Genomic DNA, 17,197 nt, shown 5'->3' with positions numbered 1-17,197 from the left:
CACCTGCAAGAGCACTGATATTGTGTTAATCAAACATTCATTAAAGGCCTCCATTGCTGCTTAATGAAGGCGTAATAAATAAGGATGCTATTATACAGCTGCAAAAAAAAATCATGTTTTCGATAATTAGCTGGTGTTTCATTAGCACAATTATCACTTAGGAGCTGAAGCAAGCTCTGTTTGAAACACTTAATTTAAAGGTAAGGCTGGTCCCTTCAAAGGGCTTTTCTCTACCTGAGATCTCCTCTGAGATCTCCCCAAAGGGCTGAGCGGGACAGAGCCACTGCCTGGCTCTCCATYGTGGCCAYAYACCRCCCTCCTCTCCCCTGCCCTCTCCTCCCCTGCCTCTTCTCGTGTGGTKGTTTTTTTTTTTTTTTTTTTTTTTKATTCCCCGCTCATTCCTGCTGTTGAAACTGTGAAAATTGAACCCCACCTTCCCCTTCCTCCCCCCCTCCCTCCCCCCGTCTCTCCTTCAGGAGATCTCCAAGCGAGAAGAAGCGAGTGGGCAGTTAAGCTGTATTCAGCTGCCTGTCGACTCGGCGGGGGTACGTACAGCACAGCACAGCACAGCACATCCCACCGCCACCGTGCTTGTCTCTCTCGTGGTGCCTGGTCACACACCGTGGTGCTGTCCTCATCGTAGTAGCTGTCATCCTTTTGGGGTTTATTTGGGTGTTTTGGAAGTGTTTTGTTTGGTTTTTCTTTCCGTTCTGTCACCCTCATTGTGGAGTCAGCCCTGATTTTAAGTCCCTTCCTTCTCTTGAGGGAGCCAGGTAAATTCAGGTGGGTGCTTCGAGGTGGCTGATGTGGCTCCAGCCACRGCTCTGCTGACCCTTTTCTGGACATGTGCCCTGGGGCAGGGTCCCCAAGGGGCTGTCACAGCCTGTCCATGGCACAGCCACATCCTGGGGATGTGGATGGTGATGCTGACAGCTGGGCACGCCTGCCAAGGCTCCCTCAGGCAGGCGGGGGAGGACACCCAGGAGCGAAGGGACCTGGAATCAAACGTGTTTGGATAGGTGTGTGTGCACTGAGTGTGCGTGGGAGCTCTGCAGGACAGGGTAGGACGGCGGCAGTGATGCTGTGGTGTGGCCCAGGGAGCTGCTGGGGCACTGGGAACACCACGGTGCCGGATGAGGAACGGTCCTGGTCCGAGGAAACCGTGGATCTCCGAAGCACAGCACACCCCAAACCTCACCCTTCTGCCAACCTCACCTCTCTCTTCAGCACTCCCTTCCCTTTCTGTCCTTTCCAAGAAGCCTGGCTGTCCCCTCAGCCCCAAAGCCCTTTCCCCTCATATCCCGGTGTGTCCGTCCCTTCCAGTACCGGCTGCTTTAGCCCCGGTACCGCCTGGTCCAGCTTGACRTACCCTCGTTTTCCCAAAAGGATTTTAACTCCCTGTTCTCTCATAACCCCTTTTCTATCCAGAAAGGCAAACTGGGAGTGCAAGAACAGGTAACGGGCAGCAGCGCCGGCTGCGAGATGTTTGCCTGCACCGTCCTGAGTCTGGCACGTGGTGTTTGGGAGGGGATGCTCACTGCCCTCCAGACGTGGGGTTTGGTGCTGGGGAAGGGGGTGGGAAGTCCCCAAACAGCTCTGCTTTACCCTCTCGGCCACGTCTCGTTGTGCCCCCTTAAAACTTCCCTTAGGGCCATTGAAGAGCGCTCCAGGAATACAAATCACGTCAAATTCYTCCCATTATTTATTTCCTTTTAATAACCCATTAGGGAGAATGAGTAATTCCTGGCAGGCCCGCTGACAGGCTGAGCTGGGAGCCTCTGTGGGGAGCRTACCTGGAGCCAGCTGGAGCCCCTGTTCACACAGAGACTGGATCTGAGTCCAGCAGAGCTCAGGCCAGCCTGACTTTACTGCTCCCCCTTGCAAGGTGCATTCCTGACCTTCTCAGACTGMGTCCTGCAGGAGGAGCTTCCCTGAATAGCACAGAAGCCCTGGATCCTCAGGAGGGGAAGTTTTGAGCCAACGCTTCACGTCACACTCTCTCTAGCCTTGAAAATATCTCTCTGAGTGTTCAGCCTGCCTGGAAAAAATATCTTTAACAGTTTAGTGACCCCACAGTAAATAGGAGGGGAGTGTTGGAGCTCGTCCCTCTGGGGTTTTCTGAACAATGAGGTGCAGGGCACTGAYCTGTGTTAGGTTTATCCCTTCCTCCTGTCCCATGCTGGGGTCCTTGTGGGATTTTACAATCAACAGGTACCCGAGCACCAAACCTCAGCAGTGCTGGCCAGGGCTCCTGGGGATGCAGCTTAGCCTTGGTGGGGTTTTCTGGGGCTCCTGGGCTCTCACTGCTAAAGTGAGGGTCTGCTTGGCTTCTCCCATCCCAGCATCTTCCCCCCCTCCCCACTTGTCCTCCATCGTGACAGGGCTTGGTGCCCTTTGCCAGAGCAGTGGTTTCAGCCGTGAATCCTCCTCTTTTTGGATGGGTATCGATGGTTCTGGCGAGCACCTCTGCCCCTCTTAGGTGTCTCCTGACTATACCACACCCTAAGCACCTTTCTGCAGTGCCAGTGGACAGAATCTGTGCCACAGGACCGAGCRAGAGCCCGGGCACCACGCTGAGAGCAATGGTCACCATCACCTTCCTCTGCCCGAGGATGGGCACCTGTCAGAGCAGGCAGGTCCGGCTCCAACCCGACGTTTGAAATGATGCAGCAGAATTTAAACCCTCCCAAAAGATCCAGAGTAAATCCCCAAAACTCCCACTCCTCTTGTTTGTGGCAGCTGGGAGGGAAAGGGCCCCTCGTGGCAGTCGATGTTGGGTTCTGCCTCCTGGGTCCTCTCTGTGCTGATGGGGTGTCCATGGACACATTTGGAAATTCGGGATCTCTTGTGCCCTTTTTGAGCCCTGGATTGCTCCATCAAAGCATTTCTAGAGAGAGCCACAYCCAGGGAGTTTTAGGTGCATAAATTCAGAGAGACTAGCAGGCTCATCTTTTGTCCTCAAATTGCTCATCGATATCTGTCCTTCCCTAACATCTGCCACATATGCAATTCCAGCAGCAAAAATTAAGCAATAGTTTGGGKTTTTTTTTKYCCCTGATCCCTTTCTGGGACTGTGTTTGGAGCCAGAGGCAATCCATCTTCCTGGTAGGAGGTTAATTAGTCTGTGGTATAAACCTGTGCATGCGTCATTTTGTGGAAGGTGATGTTGCATCGTGGTACCGAGTTCAGTGGATCCGTAGGTGTGGTGTTGGACACGGGAACCCATTTTTGCAGAGGGCTGTCCACATGCTGTGGCCCCTCAGCCTCCTTGCTGAAGCCTTTCTGTTTTGCTCCAGGGTGACGCTTCCAAGTCCGATTCCGAGGGGGATCTCTTCCCCCGCAGCCTGGAAGAGGAGGGAGGACTTAAGAAAAACTTGTCAAATCCAGCCTGTGAGTAATAACCCCGGGAGGAATGGGCCCTTCCACAGAAACCTCGCTCTGCTGTGAAAACTGTGTGTCCAAAAGGAAAAAAACCCTCCTGGAGGGAATGCTGTAGTCCCCATTGTGTCATGCTTGACTTTGCAGCAGGCCTGGGGAGGGACTGTGGGATGCAGACAGGGAGACATGGTTGAATTTGAGATGTAATTTCCCCACCACGGGCCTGAGGTCTGGGCTTTTGGGGTTTCTCTGGGGGAGCAGGATGGAGGGAGCGGGAGGGGGGTTCCCAGGGTTGGAACTGGTGGGTGTTGGTTGGAGGTTGAGGGGCAGTGAGTGACATTTTGGGTGTGCTCTTCTCTACCACTGACACCCGATCCCATTGACACCTAATCCCACTCCTGTTTGACAGGATTTGAACTACCCAATCCATTTGGGATTTTGGGCCCACATCCCCCTTTGACCAACACTCAGAGCAGAGCCCTCCCTGCGCTGCGAGCAGGCTGTAGATGTTCCCCCTTGAGATGCAACACCTAAAACCCCCTCGTGTCTTCCAGTGCTGGCCCTGAGYGAGCACCCGGAGCTGAAGAAGAGCCTGACCCCGCCGCTCATCATCCACACGGCCGCCACGCCCATGCCCATGCCCAAGAGCGCCGTGTTCGGGGACACACCCCAGGGCTACGAGTCCCGCCGGGCCAGYGGTGTCTCCGTGGAGCCGGTAGCACCCTACGAGCTCAAATCCCCGGTACTCACATCACCTCCTCCCGGGGATGCTCAGCACCGTCCATCCGGCCGCCCCCAAAGGGCCGGGGCGGGTGGCACGGGGCTGACTCGCTCCCTGTCATTGTCCCCATCCCTGTCCCCATCCCTGTCCCCGTCCTTCCCGCAGCCCAGCGCCCGCAGCTCCCCGCACAGCCCCTGGCGAGCCAGCAGCTCCTGGAACAGCCGCCGCTCCAGCTGGAACAGCATCGGCCGCGCTCCCAGCCTCAAACGGCGAGGGCAGAGCGGCGAGCGCAGGTCCCTCCTGTCCGGGGAGGGCAAGGAGAGCTCRGAGGAAGGCGACAGCTCGGATGAGGAGCACTCCAGCCGGGCTGGCAGCTTCAATGGTTCTTTGCCTCAGCGCATGGAATCGCTGGAAACGAAAGGGTCCTTTGACCTCCAGGATACCCTGCAGGTGCCTTCGCTGTACCGGACCAGCAGCATGCACAGCACCAGAACCACTGCCTCCGAGCACCAGGACTGCAATGGGAAAACCTCTCCGGGTCTGCTGCTGCACCAGCTCCACCTGGATGAGCCCCCTCCGGATGGTGATGATGGTGATGATGAAGGCAACATGGTAAGGAAGGGCCACGTGCTCATTTCGGGCTTTTTGACTGGTCAAAAGAAAGCTTGTCTCTGTCTCAGGAGTGCACAAGTGGGTGCAAAAGGGATTAGGTGTCGCCATCACCATTAGACAGGACTGAGGGTCACCCAGAAGGTCTCTGGGCAGGGGATTCTCTCAGAAATGGGGCTGAGATCATATTAAGTATTACAATGCAGTATCAGATGGCTCATGATGGAGAGATCAGGCCAAAACTCCCCAGCTTCCACTAAACCATGCCCAGTGAAGGCTATCTATTGGAAGTATATGCTTTTTAGGTTCATTTTTTCCATTGTTTCTTTTTCAAAACCGAAACAAATAACTCTCCTTGCTTTCCAGCTATTATTCAGTTTTCTGCCCCCAAACCAGCAGCAGAACATTTCTATAGGTGAGAAAAGGGCAGGGCTTGGCCCCCCATTCCCATGGCAATGTTAGTCCCATGGAGATGGTGGCAATTTCAGAGGCTCTGCATTAATTTCCATCTCAAGAGGCATTTCACCGATGAGTGTCTCTTTCACAAACCTGAAAAGTGCCATTTAGGAAATATTAGCTAAAAGGGCTGGAAGTGCAGGGAAGAGATGAGAGTTCCTGGTCCTTTTTTTCACATAGATGTTTGTATTTTAAGGGGGAAAAAAGGGAATTTGGCTGCTTTTCCAGAGTTGTTTGCRTGACTGGCAGAGTGGGGCTTGATTTGGGCACGAGGGTGCCGCAGTTCCGGCTGTCACATGTGCGTTGGGGACAGTTTTGGAGTGGTTCCTGCTCATCCCAGGTTATSTCTTTGTCTCATTATACCCCGTTCTCAGGCCTAAAAATGTGCTGGTCTGGTGTGTCAGCCCTAGAGGTGACTCTGTTTCTGTTGGGGGAGGAGATGGGGTTTGGTGATTGTGACAGGGGCTGTTTGTACAACAGGAAAGCTGCACCTTGCAGGCACGATTTTACTCWTTTTCACTGAGTTTATTGAATGAAAATGGAATTGGGATCATGTGAAGGGAGGCAAAAGGCGGGGTTGACTCCAGAGTCCTCTGTTCCTTGCGGGAGGAGAAGGAGAGTTAGTGCTGGCAGAACGGAGTCACTCAGCCGTGAGCCGCCTTTGCAAAAAGCCATTATCCCATTACATCTCCAGCATGGATCCTCAGCCTGGGATTTTTACTGATTGTCTTCACCTGCTTTCTAACTCCCATAAAATAAATTGAATTTTTAAGAAAAGAGCAGTAATTATTTTTGGAAAAAAAAAAAATATCACTATTAAAAGTGTTTGGGAGACCATGCTCTTTATTGCTAGCTAGGGATTTTTTTCTCATGCTCCAACATCTGCTGCTTCTCCAGCTCACCTTGCCCAACCATCCCACTGGTCCCTTCCTTTTTTCCCCCACAGGATCAGAAGTCAGCAGTTCCCCTTGTGCTGGATGTGAGGGGACCTCCTGTCCCAGTCCCCAGCCAGTGCTGACAATGAGCTGTTGAATAAAATTTTTTATCTTTTTTAGCTCCTTTTAACCTAAACCAAACATTATCCCCTTTGTACTGAGGTCTGGCCATGGAGGGTGTGATCACTCAATCCCCTTCCATGGAATGATCAGAAGCAAATGCCAAGGGGTAGAATTAACAGAAAATAAATAAATTGACAGGAAATAAATTGTGTCCCAGCCCATGGGATGGCACAGCTGGGACACCTGCAGCTGGCTGGTGCCTTTCCCMAAGCTCTGGAATGTGCCTTCACTGCAAATCACCAAACCAGATGGATCAGAAAATATTGCTTAGATTAGCAAAATGAACCCCCAGGTTGCAGAGCTTCCCTTTGGGATTCCCTCTTGACATTTGGGGGGAAGTTTTGCTCCTAAATTAGCCTTGACAAAGTCAGAGCGGAAAAAAAAATTGTATTTTAAATGGAAAAAAATGAAATACAAAACTCCCCATCAACAAAAGAAGAGGAGAACTTGACTGTTACTCAGATCAAAGTAATCCTAAATATGCCCTTCTGCATCAAAGCTTCACATCYCTCCTTGCTGCCTGGRTTTGATTGTCTCTGTGCAGAAATTAAAGGGAGTGCAAAGGCTTYRCCTGGATTTCCCAGGYTCCCCCTATATTAGTGCTGCTYTGCTGCCTTCGATGAGTTTATCCTGAATTTCCATCCCTCTGAGGGGCCGGAATGAGGCCCCTGACAGCTCCTCTCCCCAGAAGTGTGAAATCAGGGGGCTGAAATCTGTTCYTCATTGCATCACTGCAGGCAGGGAGTCTCCCAGAGCGAGGGATCCACAGCTTGATGGGGTTCATGTGGCTGTGACCGGGAGCAGGGATCTGCTGCCAGCTCTCTTCTTTCCAACTGCTGGATTTTAGATGCTTTTGGGTGCTTTCTACCCAAATTGCTGAGTGCTCACAGCAGAAAGTAAGAGAAATACTGAACGTGCAACCAAAGTGTCCCCTCCTCCCCAAAACCTCACTGAATTTTGTGATTCCAGCTCCTCACCCTTTGCCTTTTCCACTTTTTCTCCATGGCGTGCAGTCCAGCCACTCCCAACCCCTCTCAGCCTGTCCCTGTTGCATATTAAAATTAAATAATCAGATCCCCAGCGCCTCTGTGCAGCTTCCAGCTTGCCTGGAGGTCCTCTGCCGCTCACAGAGCATTTTTTCAGCAGTTCCCCCATCCTTATAATAAATCTTTTATAAATCTAAGCCTCTCCCTTACTCTGAGGAGTGCATCAGTCATCTTTTATTGCCAACTGCCTTTCATCCTACCCTCAGAAGTGCGTAAATATCTGAAATTCCTTTAAAAAAATAAGCAAAAAAAAGCAATTTATCAGCATCTCTCATTCCTGTGGGATTGAGGGGTTCCATTCCCACTGCTGTTTTTAAGCACCCAGCATCTTCCCAAGTCCTGGCTCCTGCTGCCTCTGGCAGGGGTTTTGGACGGGTTTACCCAGGGAGATTTCATCCAAGTCACTGGTAACYGAATTAAAGAGTAGTTTTCTTCTCCCCCCTCCCCCCCACATCTTTATTCATCCTGTCCAGGTGTGTTTTATGAACAAATAGATGTGATTTAAGCCCTGTAATTGAAATCTCACTTTGAACATAATGCAGGCTTGAGCAGCAATCAGCCCCATTGTCAGCACTCGGAGCCTGCCCGGACCTTGCTGGGAAAGGGAAAGCCTTGGATGGGGCTGAGCCTGGGAACACTCGGGATTTCTTTCAAAATACCTTACATTTGGCTCAAATTAGCTGAACTGTGCTGTTCCAYTGGTGGAAATACGGAGTAATTAATTTGAGTTTGGATTTCTGGGGATGTGCTTGGCCCCGCTTAGAGCGGCCCGGTGCTCACCCTTACTGAAACCCACTGAGCAGAGGGACACCATGGAAGATCACTTTTTGCCCTTGTTATCTGATTTAGCCCATGAACTGCAAGCTGCAACAATTAGCCAAACCCCAAAATATCTTTGGCATTAAAATTAGACAAAAGGAATATAAAGAAGCATTCTGTGCTGCTGACGCATTACCATTCACTACAAATCCCCTTGATAAATACCAGAACTGCTTTGAATAATAGATACTTCTGGAAAACTTCCAGCTCACAAAAATGAACTGGACTGAGCTGTAGCTATTAGTCCATGTCCAGAGGCTGGGGCAGCAATCTCTGCTCTCACCACAGCTCTGAGCAGGCACCCGGTTTTTATCCACTTATTTACCTYCGTTAAATCTATGGATAATTAGACTAACCAGGCTGCTTGAAGGGATAACACAACCCCAAGGATGCATGCTCTATTAAATACAGTTTAGAGAGAAGGGAGCAGTTCTGACTCCTTGCCTGGAGCTGGGAAAGGGATGTGAGAAGCTCSCAGACAGCCCAAACCCCGCTGGTGTGCGGTGCACGGGCTGTGCATGTGGAACTTGAGGGAAGGAGGGGCGGTTGAAGGAGCAGGTAGAAAACTCTTAACTTTTCCTTTTTGTTATTCAAACTTTTCCTGTTGTTTGCCCACGGCGATTTTCATTTTCTGAAGGGTTCAGGTTGTCACCAAGGGCTTTCATTAAAACAGGCATTACACCAATTATTCTCCATCACTAATGAGACCCCTGGCTGGGTGTCTATGGGAAGAGAAAACCCTTCCTTCACTCCACTCAATTACCCTAACAAATCCCATTTTTACAGTCCAGAGTGCTCCAAATGCTAAGAGTTTGCCTCAAAATGAATCCCCCCATCCCTATTTCCAAGATGAAATAAATAAAAGTGCCTCAGTCCTGGGGTGTGGGTGCTCCTGGGCTGTGAGGGTGGTGGTGCCTGCACTGTCCCTCACACCCCTCTGTGTCCTCACAGCCCTGAAGACACCTGGAAGAAGCTTAAAAGAGCCCACACAGGCACATTCCCAGGCCTGCCCTTCCCAATCCAGGTGGTAGCAGAGAAATAAGGGTGATAAAAGAGCAAGAATTGTTTTTTTTCATTTATCTGCAAAGCGCTGTGGTGACAGTGCACACACTGATCTGTGCTTTTATCTTCTGAGACTTTGATGTGGCGGGGCTGGGGAAGCCCTGGTGTGCTGGACAAGGTGTTGGCTTGGCTTTTTTGGGTGCTAACACTGCTTTGCCAGTGGGATTAAAGATCCCGACTTTCCCTCAAAGACCTGTGGATGAGAAGGTGATAACTGAAGTCAGCAGCTGTTGCAGGCAGGATGAGGCTTCCCCTCGTGCCCAATTTTTGATGTCTTGGGTTTCCTTGCTGGCTCAGGCTTTTGCAGTGTGCCCTCCTGACCTGAAATGACCTCACAGACAGTCTATAACAGAAGGATCCATGGCTGAGGATGTGCTGTGGCTTCAAGTAGGAATTAATTTGCAGGAATTGGATGGCCCGTGTTCATGCAGGTCAGGCTGACCACGATGTTCCCTTCTGGCTTTATAATCTCCCATCTAATCTGTTCTTGCTGAATGAGAGGAAGACACTCACCATGGTGTTCCTGGACCAAAGCTTGGGCCTCAAATGATTTCTTCAGCTTTCCAGGGATCCATGAACACTGGACTTGGCCCAACCARCAGCAGGAATCCCTCCTTCTGCTCCCTTTATAACCTCTGACACAAGTATTCTATATTGTTAAAAATAAAAAATCAAACAGAAGTATCCCACAAAAATCCCCAGAATATTTTAAAAAACTCAGACAAGCATCTGATGAGTATTTGGGGGGACTGAGTGTGTTATCATTCCTTTGGGCAAGGGYTTTATTTATCATATTTGTGCTCTTGTATCACTGTGTGCCAGGCACAGAGGAAGAAGCAAAACCAAGCCTTGTGAGCTCTCAGGGCTGGCACAGCTGCCAGATCTCCTTCTCCTGCCCAGCAGGATCTTTTTTGGGGATATTATTTTCTTTCAGCTTCACTGAGCGCTTGAAGATAAAAGTTTAATGAAAAGCTGCCCCGGGTACTTCATGTGGAAGTTTTTGGGGTCTGTTGTTTTAACAGTTCTGTGTTTTCCTCCCGCTCTGCACAGAGCAAAAGGGATCGCATGAGGGCCTGGGTACGGGCACGGCTCCCCAGCTGCTGCAAGGAGAGGGACTCCTGGTCCATCTACATCTTCGCCCCTCACTCCAGGTAAGGCAGGGGGTGTGACAGGATGGATGGTAGCCATGGGTGCCCTCGTTACAGCGGCTCATCTGCCCCTTTATCCCGGGTGGGTCTCTGTGTGTCAGTCCCCAAAATTCCCCGCCCTTCCCCTGTCCCAGGAAGACATCAGGGTCACACAGCAAATGGGCTGCAGGAAGCACAGGGGTGTCCATTTGACACCYAGCTTCATCAGGCTCAGTGTTTGCTTTGGCTGATGCCACTGCTCTGCGAGATTTCACCTGATGGAGCGTGGTGAGTTTGGAGCAAGGGGGAGAGGTGCTGCACCAGGCAGAAAAATCTGAATTTTCCCCAACACACACTTAAAGCGCAGCAAAGAACTCTCTGACCTCCCCAACCTGCCTCTCAATGGGATTTCCCCATCCTCCCCCTTCCCTTTTTTTTTCAGAGAACATCCTCTCCTTGCTTGAGAGCTCCCAGCTCTGCCCTTCCCAAATCCTGGCCAGGCTGGGCTCCGTGCTGCCCAATGCATTCTCAGACATGCACCCACACCCTGAGGGTTCCCCGTGCTGCAGCCCAGAGCCCTGGACGGCATTCAGGTTCATTCATACAAAGATTAGAGAGATTTTCAGAAACAGACTTTGGGAAATGTAATACGGTATTATAAATCCTGGGTCAGTGTACAGCCATCTGTCACAATAAATAGCTTCTGCCCCTTTGTTCCGTGTGTGCTCAACCCTTACAGGCTCACTGGGAGTATTTCTTCCTTAATTTAAGCTAAACCTGAGCACCAGGAACCAGGTAGGGGGGTCAGATCCAAACCTGGCCATGTGTCTGAGTAGTGGAAGCAGCTCCTCTGTTCCAAGTGGCCAAAACCCTCTATGAGCATTTCCTTGAAATTTGTGTCTCAATCCCGTAGCTCAGATCCCTTTCTGTCCATACCCCAATCTGCCCTCGGTGTGCAGCTCTGCCAGGGAGGGGATTGGGAGATTGGAGCTCATCTGCTTTGCGAGGCAGAGCTCTCGATTCCCCTGCCATGCGTCGAGCTGCTGCGTGTCTCCCCAGCCAGCCGAGCATTAATAGCTAGTCTGGGTCTACTCWTTTTATTTTTTTTTTCTCTCTCTCTCTCGGCAGATTCCGTCTGATGTGCAATAAAATCATCACTCACAAGATGTTTGATCACGTTGTCTTGGTGATCATTTTCCTGAACTGCATTACCATTGCCATGGAGCGGCCCAAAATCGAGCCTCACAGCGCTGTGAGTTTTGGAGGTTAAGGTTTTCCTGGGYTCCTCGTGGGGCAAACACCCGTGGCTGGGATCCCACTGCTGTGCACTCGGTCTTGTTTTCGTTCTCTTTTTAAAATGGGAAGGTGCCAACACCTCCTGAGTATCCTTTGAATTAGGTGCAGCMACTCTCCTGGCCCCTGCCCAGTTTCCTTTCAAAGCACAAGAGCAGAGATCGTGGCCTGCAATATATCCAMGATCCCATTTCTGGAAGTACGATCGAGGTTTTAACACATGACATAGCATGACATCTGTCTCAGTTTCCTTCTCTGAGAAACCTTCAAACACTTTCCCTCTCTCAACACAATGTTCACTTCTTCCATCTGTTCCCCACGGGCACGTATGTGTGGTGCGAAGGGAATSGGGGAAACTGTTCATTTTATACTCCTCTCTCCCCTTTGTGTATCAGCTTTGTTGTGACACCAGAAAATCTGAATTGATGCAGGCAATGCAATGCCAGTTCTCAGAATGGCTTTGTTTTAATACACTCAATAAGGATTCCCCAAACTGGACCCTCACAGCACCCCCATCCAGCAATCAGAGGGGCAGAACAACCCCATTGCTCTTTTATTTTAGCATAGATTGGGGCTGAGATGCGCCGGGCTCTTGCTGATTTATCGCCCAAGACTGCTCATATCACAATCGTAAAGAATCCTGTTTTGTTGATGTAGGCGTGTCAGGCTGTTCATTTTTGTGGATTTTCAATGTAAGACCTTAAAACTGGAGTCTAGGCTGCTCTGTGCCTATTTTAAGCATTCCCTAGTAGTCCTCCTTACTGTAACAGTTTGCCCAGCAGTCCCTCCCCTAAATCAATTTTTTTCCTTTCCGTTCCCATGCAGTCATGCACCAACTCGCAGCTGCAGAAGAAGAGAGCAGGGCTCCCTGCCAGCTGATCTAGCAGGAGATCCCCCTGCTGCTCCCCAAATGGAGCACCCTGAGAACGTCTCTTAAAACCCTAAATGCTTCTTTGGAGCCCTGTGCTGTGTCYTCTGAGAGTCACCAATCTCTGGCTCTGAAAGCGGCTGCAGTTACACAGAGAGGAAGGGCAGTGGGGGACACGTGTGAGCTGGAGGAGCACAMAACCCAGTATTTTGTAGAGGAGAGGAGGAGCTGTGGTGTCCCCTGGCTTTGGGAAAGTGCAGAGGGAAAAGGAGACAGGGACTGCTGTGATATTTGTCACCATCAGGTTATGACCAAGGGAGCTGGACCATGTCAGGGAGCTGCACAGGAGGAGGGGGATGCTGAGCAGTGGGGAGGAGCACACGGGCCATGCCCGTACCGATGGAGCTCTCAYCTGGAAACCCAGAGAGTTCGTTTAGGTTGAGCTGTTTAAAATAATTGTTCTTTGCTTCCCTGAGCTGTGGATTTTCTACCTGCTCTGAGTGATTTCTCTGTCCCTGTCCCAGTTTCAGCTGGCTTATCAGAGCAGGGGCTGCAGTTGTGAGCCAGTGAGTGCTCCCCACTGCAGAGTGCACGACACGGGCGGGGAGATTATCCTTCAAAACAGCCCCACGCTGGCCGGGCAGGAGTGCAATATCCTCAGTCTCACCTCTGTGCTGTTGCTGCTTTATCTCCAGCTGCACAARCAGGTCCCCACCCTCTCCCTCCTGCCCACTGCCTTCCCCCCTGCAGCAGCCTTTTGTGTGGCAGTCGGCTAAAAACTGAGATGTTTCCTATCACAGCTCGTGCAATCATGGCACAGGTCTAGGACCTAATTAATTATGGAGCTGGTATGGAAACAAGCTACTGTGTGGTTCCTGAGTCACTTCCAGTAAATCATGATCTGGCAAGCGAGAGAGTTGCCAAGGTGTTTTGTCTTGTTTAAATTGCATCTCATTTTGAGCGAGAGATCTGCATCTCTTGTGGGACTGCTCTGTAGGGAGAGGCAGAAATAAATCCAAAATTGTTATTAGCAGGACTGGGGCCAATCTTATGTGCTCACACATACGTACACACACATCATCGTTCCTCCAGCCTCTGCCTTCTGCTGTCCAATTCTCGATGCAGGGAATCAGAGGCTGTCCAGGGATTAGGGAAAAGTGTAATTTATTTAATAACCATCATTAAAAAGAAAGGTTTCTGCTAACTATAGACAGGGAACCAGTCTGTGGGCTCATCTGTAATCACTAGCTGCTCTTGCTGAGYGGTGGCACTGAGGAGGGCACGGTCTGGTGGATAGTGCAGGGGACTGGGAAATGAGGCTGTTTGGCTTCACACCAGGTCCAGCCCGTGGCTTTGGGCAAGAGAATCGAAATTTTGGGGGCAGGTCTCAGCTGGCATAAACCCCTAGAGCTTTGCTGGCTTCGCTGGAGCTGTGACAACTCATGCCAGCTGCACTTGAGCATCCCGTGGGTCCTGCTGGCTCACAGCTCTGCCACTCTAATATTGACTTAATTTCCAGGAGAATTGGGAGCTCAGTGATATTTACACTGTGCAGTGATGTCTGCAGGTGAGGGGCAGGTAGAGATTTGTCAAGCATGYTTCAAAGAGGGCACATCTCCCTGTTTCTGCTCTGGGGGGGAGGGGAATTCGGGGGGGAATCAGGGAGGATTTGGAGGCAAGTGGGGGAATTTTGGGGGCATGTGCCGGCGGCTGTCCCTGTCCATGGTGCTGACACAGAGCCGGGTATTGGCAGGGCTGAACCATGCAGTGCTGTTGTCTAAATATTTGGATTTTTTTTCCTCTTTGCAAGCAAACAGTCCAAGGCTTGTTTCAGCACAGAATCTGGAGAACAGTTACCAACCACCCAAATATGCACGGGGGGATGTACAGCTGCAGAGAGCAGGCTATAAARCATTGTCTCTCATTTTCTTTTTCATAGGAACGGATTTTCCTAACACTCTCCAACTACATCTTTACAGTCATCTTCCTGACTGAGATGACAGTTAAGGTAAATGAAGGTGGAGGATAAGTGTGCCTCTATTATATTTGTGATTTTTTYATTACGGTGAACTCACAAAACCCCTCTGTCTACCAGCTGCCAGCGAGGTGTACATTTTCCTCTCCCGAATCATATTCAAATGCCCACCGCGTGCCTTATTCCGAGCACGTTTTGCATCAGAACAATTTCCCTGAAGTTGCTGTTGATTTACACCATTATAGGAGCAATGGGATCCTTCAATTCAGCAATCCTGCCCTATTCAGCAAAGCTCTTGAGCACACGCTTAACTTCAGCCGTGCATGTAAGTCCCATTGTCTTCAACAACCAGTTGTCCTCAACAACCTAAGCTGCTGTGTGCTTTCCTGAGGAGGGAGAGACTTAAGCACGTTGAAACACTTTGCTGGATTTGAGGCAGGAGGCTCAGAAACCTATGGCTGTAAATCTCTCTTGTGTAATTCATAATCATCTCACTGAACAATTGCTCTTTCTTTGGAAACTTTTTCTAGTTTCTGTATTTGCAAAGCTTCTACATGATTGCTTTGGGTCAGCCACTCTGAACCTTCTCTCTGGAAGTCCATAGGAATAAAATACAATCAAATTTTTTTATGCTGGAACTGAATATGTTAGGAAGAGTTTTGTGCAGGGAGGTTTATCTGCATTAAAAGTACATCAGCTGCAAGGGGACAACCTGGGAYGTTTCTGCAGTGGTATTTTCATAATTCTTTTGGCAGAACACTTTGCTGGTTTGTCTAATTAGGCTTCTGTACTGGGAAGCAAATGGACTCACAGACTGGTGTCTGTAAATAACACGTTCTCAGCAGGCTGCTCGCTGCAAAAAACCACGTTGGATGCTGCAGTCATAATTTGTTGCAACTTGGTGTCCGGGCAGGTGGTGGCACTAGGCTTGTGTTTTGGGGAGAAAGCCTACTTGAAGAGCAGCTGGAACGTGCTGGATGGGGTGCTGGTGCTCATCTCCGTCATCGACATCCTGGTCTCGATGGTGTCRGACAGCGGCACGAAGATCCTGGGGATGCTGCGCGTTCTGAGGCTGCTGAGGACGCTGCGGCCCCTGAGGTGAGCGGAGAAGGGGGAGGTTGAAGTGATGCAGGATGTGTGTGTGTGCCAAAGGTGGGGCTGGGCACTTGTGCAAGAGAAGGGGCAGATGAGACAGCGGCACGGTGTCATTCCAGCCTCCCATGACCCCACAAACAACAAAACCCCGCAGGTCCTACCGAGCTTTGAGAGCTCCGGGTCCCCGCTGTGTTTTGGGGCCGGCCCCGAGTGCAGTAGGGAGCTGATCAATACCTCTTTTGCTCATTAAAACACACATCCCCTGCTATCTGTGTTCTCATTTGCTCTGGGTAAAGYGCTGCTTAACAGCTTCTTCTCCCTCTTTCCTTCAGGCAGTCAATGGCTTTCGTAACAAAGAAGGAAATTAGTCCTTCTTAGGACTTATGCCTTCTTAGGATCTGCCTTCTGCCTTAGGCAGATCGTTTTTAAGGAAGCAGAAACTCAACTGTTGCTTAACCTAGAATGCAAAGAAGGCTTTTTTCCCCAGCTCCCCATTAATTTTAGAGAGACATTTATTTTGAAAATGACCCAGACAAGATGAAAACAATTGTCCTGCTAACTTGGCCCCCCAACTCTGCCAGCAGGCATTATCCCATGCTCCAGGGACAGGCTCCACTCTGATAAGAACTGCCCMAGGACCAACCTCCTCTAAACAGGCATCTGTTTGTGACCTGTACCCCAAGGCATGAAGGTTTCTCTCCATGCTAAATGCAGTTCCTCTTTAATTCCATTGTTGCTGCTCCTGTTATGCAGCAGCTAATAAACCTTCCTGCTCAAAGCATCTTTGTGTGCCTGTCATATCTTACTGCTGCTTCCTCCATAAAAGGTTCACTTTGAGTCAGGATTTTTCTCTTTCAGAACAGAAAAATAGGACCCTGCTTCTGACAGAAGATGTTGTTTTACTACCCCTGTGTGAATAAGAAGTCTAAATAACAATGGCCATGCCTATACATATATCTTTCAAATATTCTCCACAGCTATAAAGGACATTCTGTTCAATTGGTCTGTATGTGTGTGTTGCACCTGGTGAGTTTTAGGACGTGAGCTGCTTTTAATCATTTTTATCTGGACAGCTGGCACCATTGGGGTAGTTCAGCTCCCTCACCATGTAAGGAGACTATATTCCTATGTGACTCCAATTCAGGCTCGTCTCTCTTTGTGTGTCCCCTGGTATCTCACGTCAGCTGCAGTTTCTGGGGTAGTTTCTGCCCAATTGCTGGTTGGGAAGATTTGCTCTGCTCCTCTGTTTCTGCTGATTTTTTGACCCATGTTGAGAAAACCTGTAAAATAATCTAGATGGCTCTGGGTTAAAAAAAAAAAGGATTGATTTCTCATCTCTGAGCTGTAGCATGCATGCTTCTCTTTTGATGGTTAAATCAGATTTAAAGGGAGACATTTGGGTTGTGCTGAGCTCTGCTGGAGTCACCTGTCTGACCTGGTCAAAGCCCTGTGTTCTTCTTTGTAGATCTGTAGGGCTGCCTGGTCAGGACCTGGGCCATTTTTAACTGGAGCCTTTCTCTGTAGTYACCTATGTGCATGAATAATCTGCATTTAAGGGGAATAATCCACTCAGGAACTGCAGGCTGGAGGAMGACCTGCCATCTGAAGCACGTGTGGGATTAGGCTGTTCCACTGCCATTGCATTCTTTGGTGTTTGATTTGTTTTCTCAAGAGAGTGTGTGAATGTTTT

The 17,197-nt window shown here is 50.0% G+C and overlaps 1 protein-coding gene across 1 annotated transcript in view; it reads left to right on the top strand.

Annotated features, from left to right (window-relative positions):
- Window positions 1-17,197, top strand: part of CACNA1G (calcium voltage-gated channel subunit alpha1 G) — a 141,328-nt gene that overhangs the window by 83,667 nt on the left and 40,464 nt on the right. The window contains exons 15-23 of the mRNA XM_057379402.1: window positions 477-545; window positions 1,429-1,455; window positions 3,297-3,390; window positions 3,933-4,120; window positions 4,265-4,711; window positions 10,200-10,300; window positions 11,405-11,528; window positions 14,377-14,445; window positions 15,326-15,510. Of these exons, the coding sequence (XP_057235385.1) occupies window positions 477-545; window positions 1,429-1,455; window positions 3,297-3,390; window positions 3,933-4,120; window positions 4,265-4,711; window positions 10,200-10,300; window positions 11,405-11,528; window positions 14,377-14,445; window positions 15,326-15,510 (1,304 nt within the window). The remainder of the gene's footprint in view (window positions 1-476; window positions 546-1,428; window positions 1,456-3,296; window positions 3,391-3,932; window positions 4,121-4,264; window positions 4,712-10,199; window positions 10,301-11,404; window positions 11,529-14,376; window positions 14,446-15,325; window positions 15,511-17,197) is intronic.

This window comes from Malurus melanocephalus, unplaced genomic scaffold, assembly GCF_030028575.1.
Source record: "Malurus melanocephalus ecotype Western Australia unplaced genomic scaffold, MMel_1.1 scaffold_403, whole genome shotgun sequence".
Classification (NCBI taxonomy): Eukaryota; Metazoa; Chordata; class Aves; order Passeriformes; family Maluridae; genus Malurus; species Malurus melanocephalus.
The sequence above is the reverse complement of the archived record's forward strand: the minus strand, read 5'-3'. Positions and strand labels throughout refer to the sequence as shown.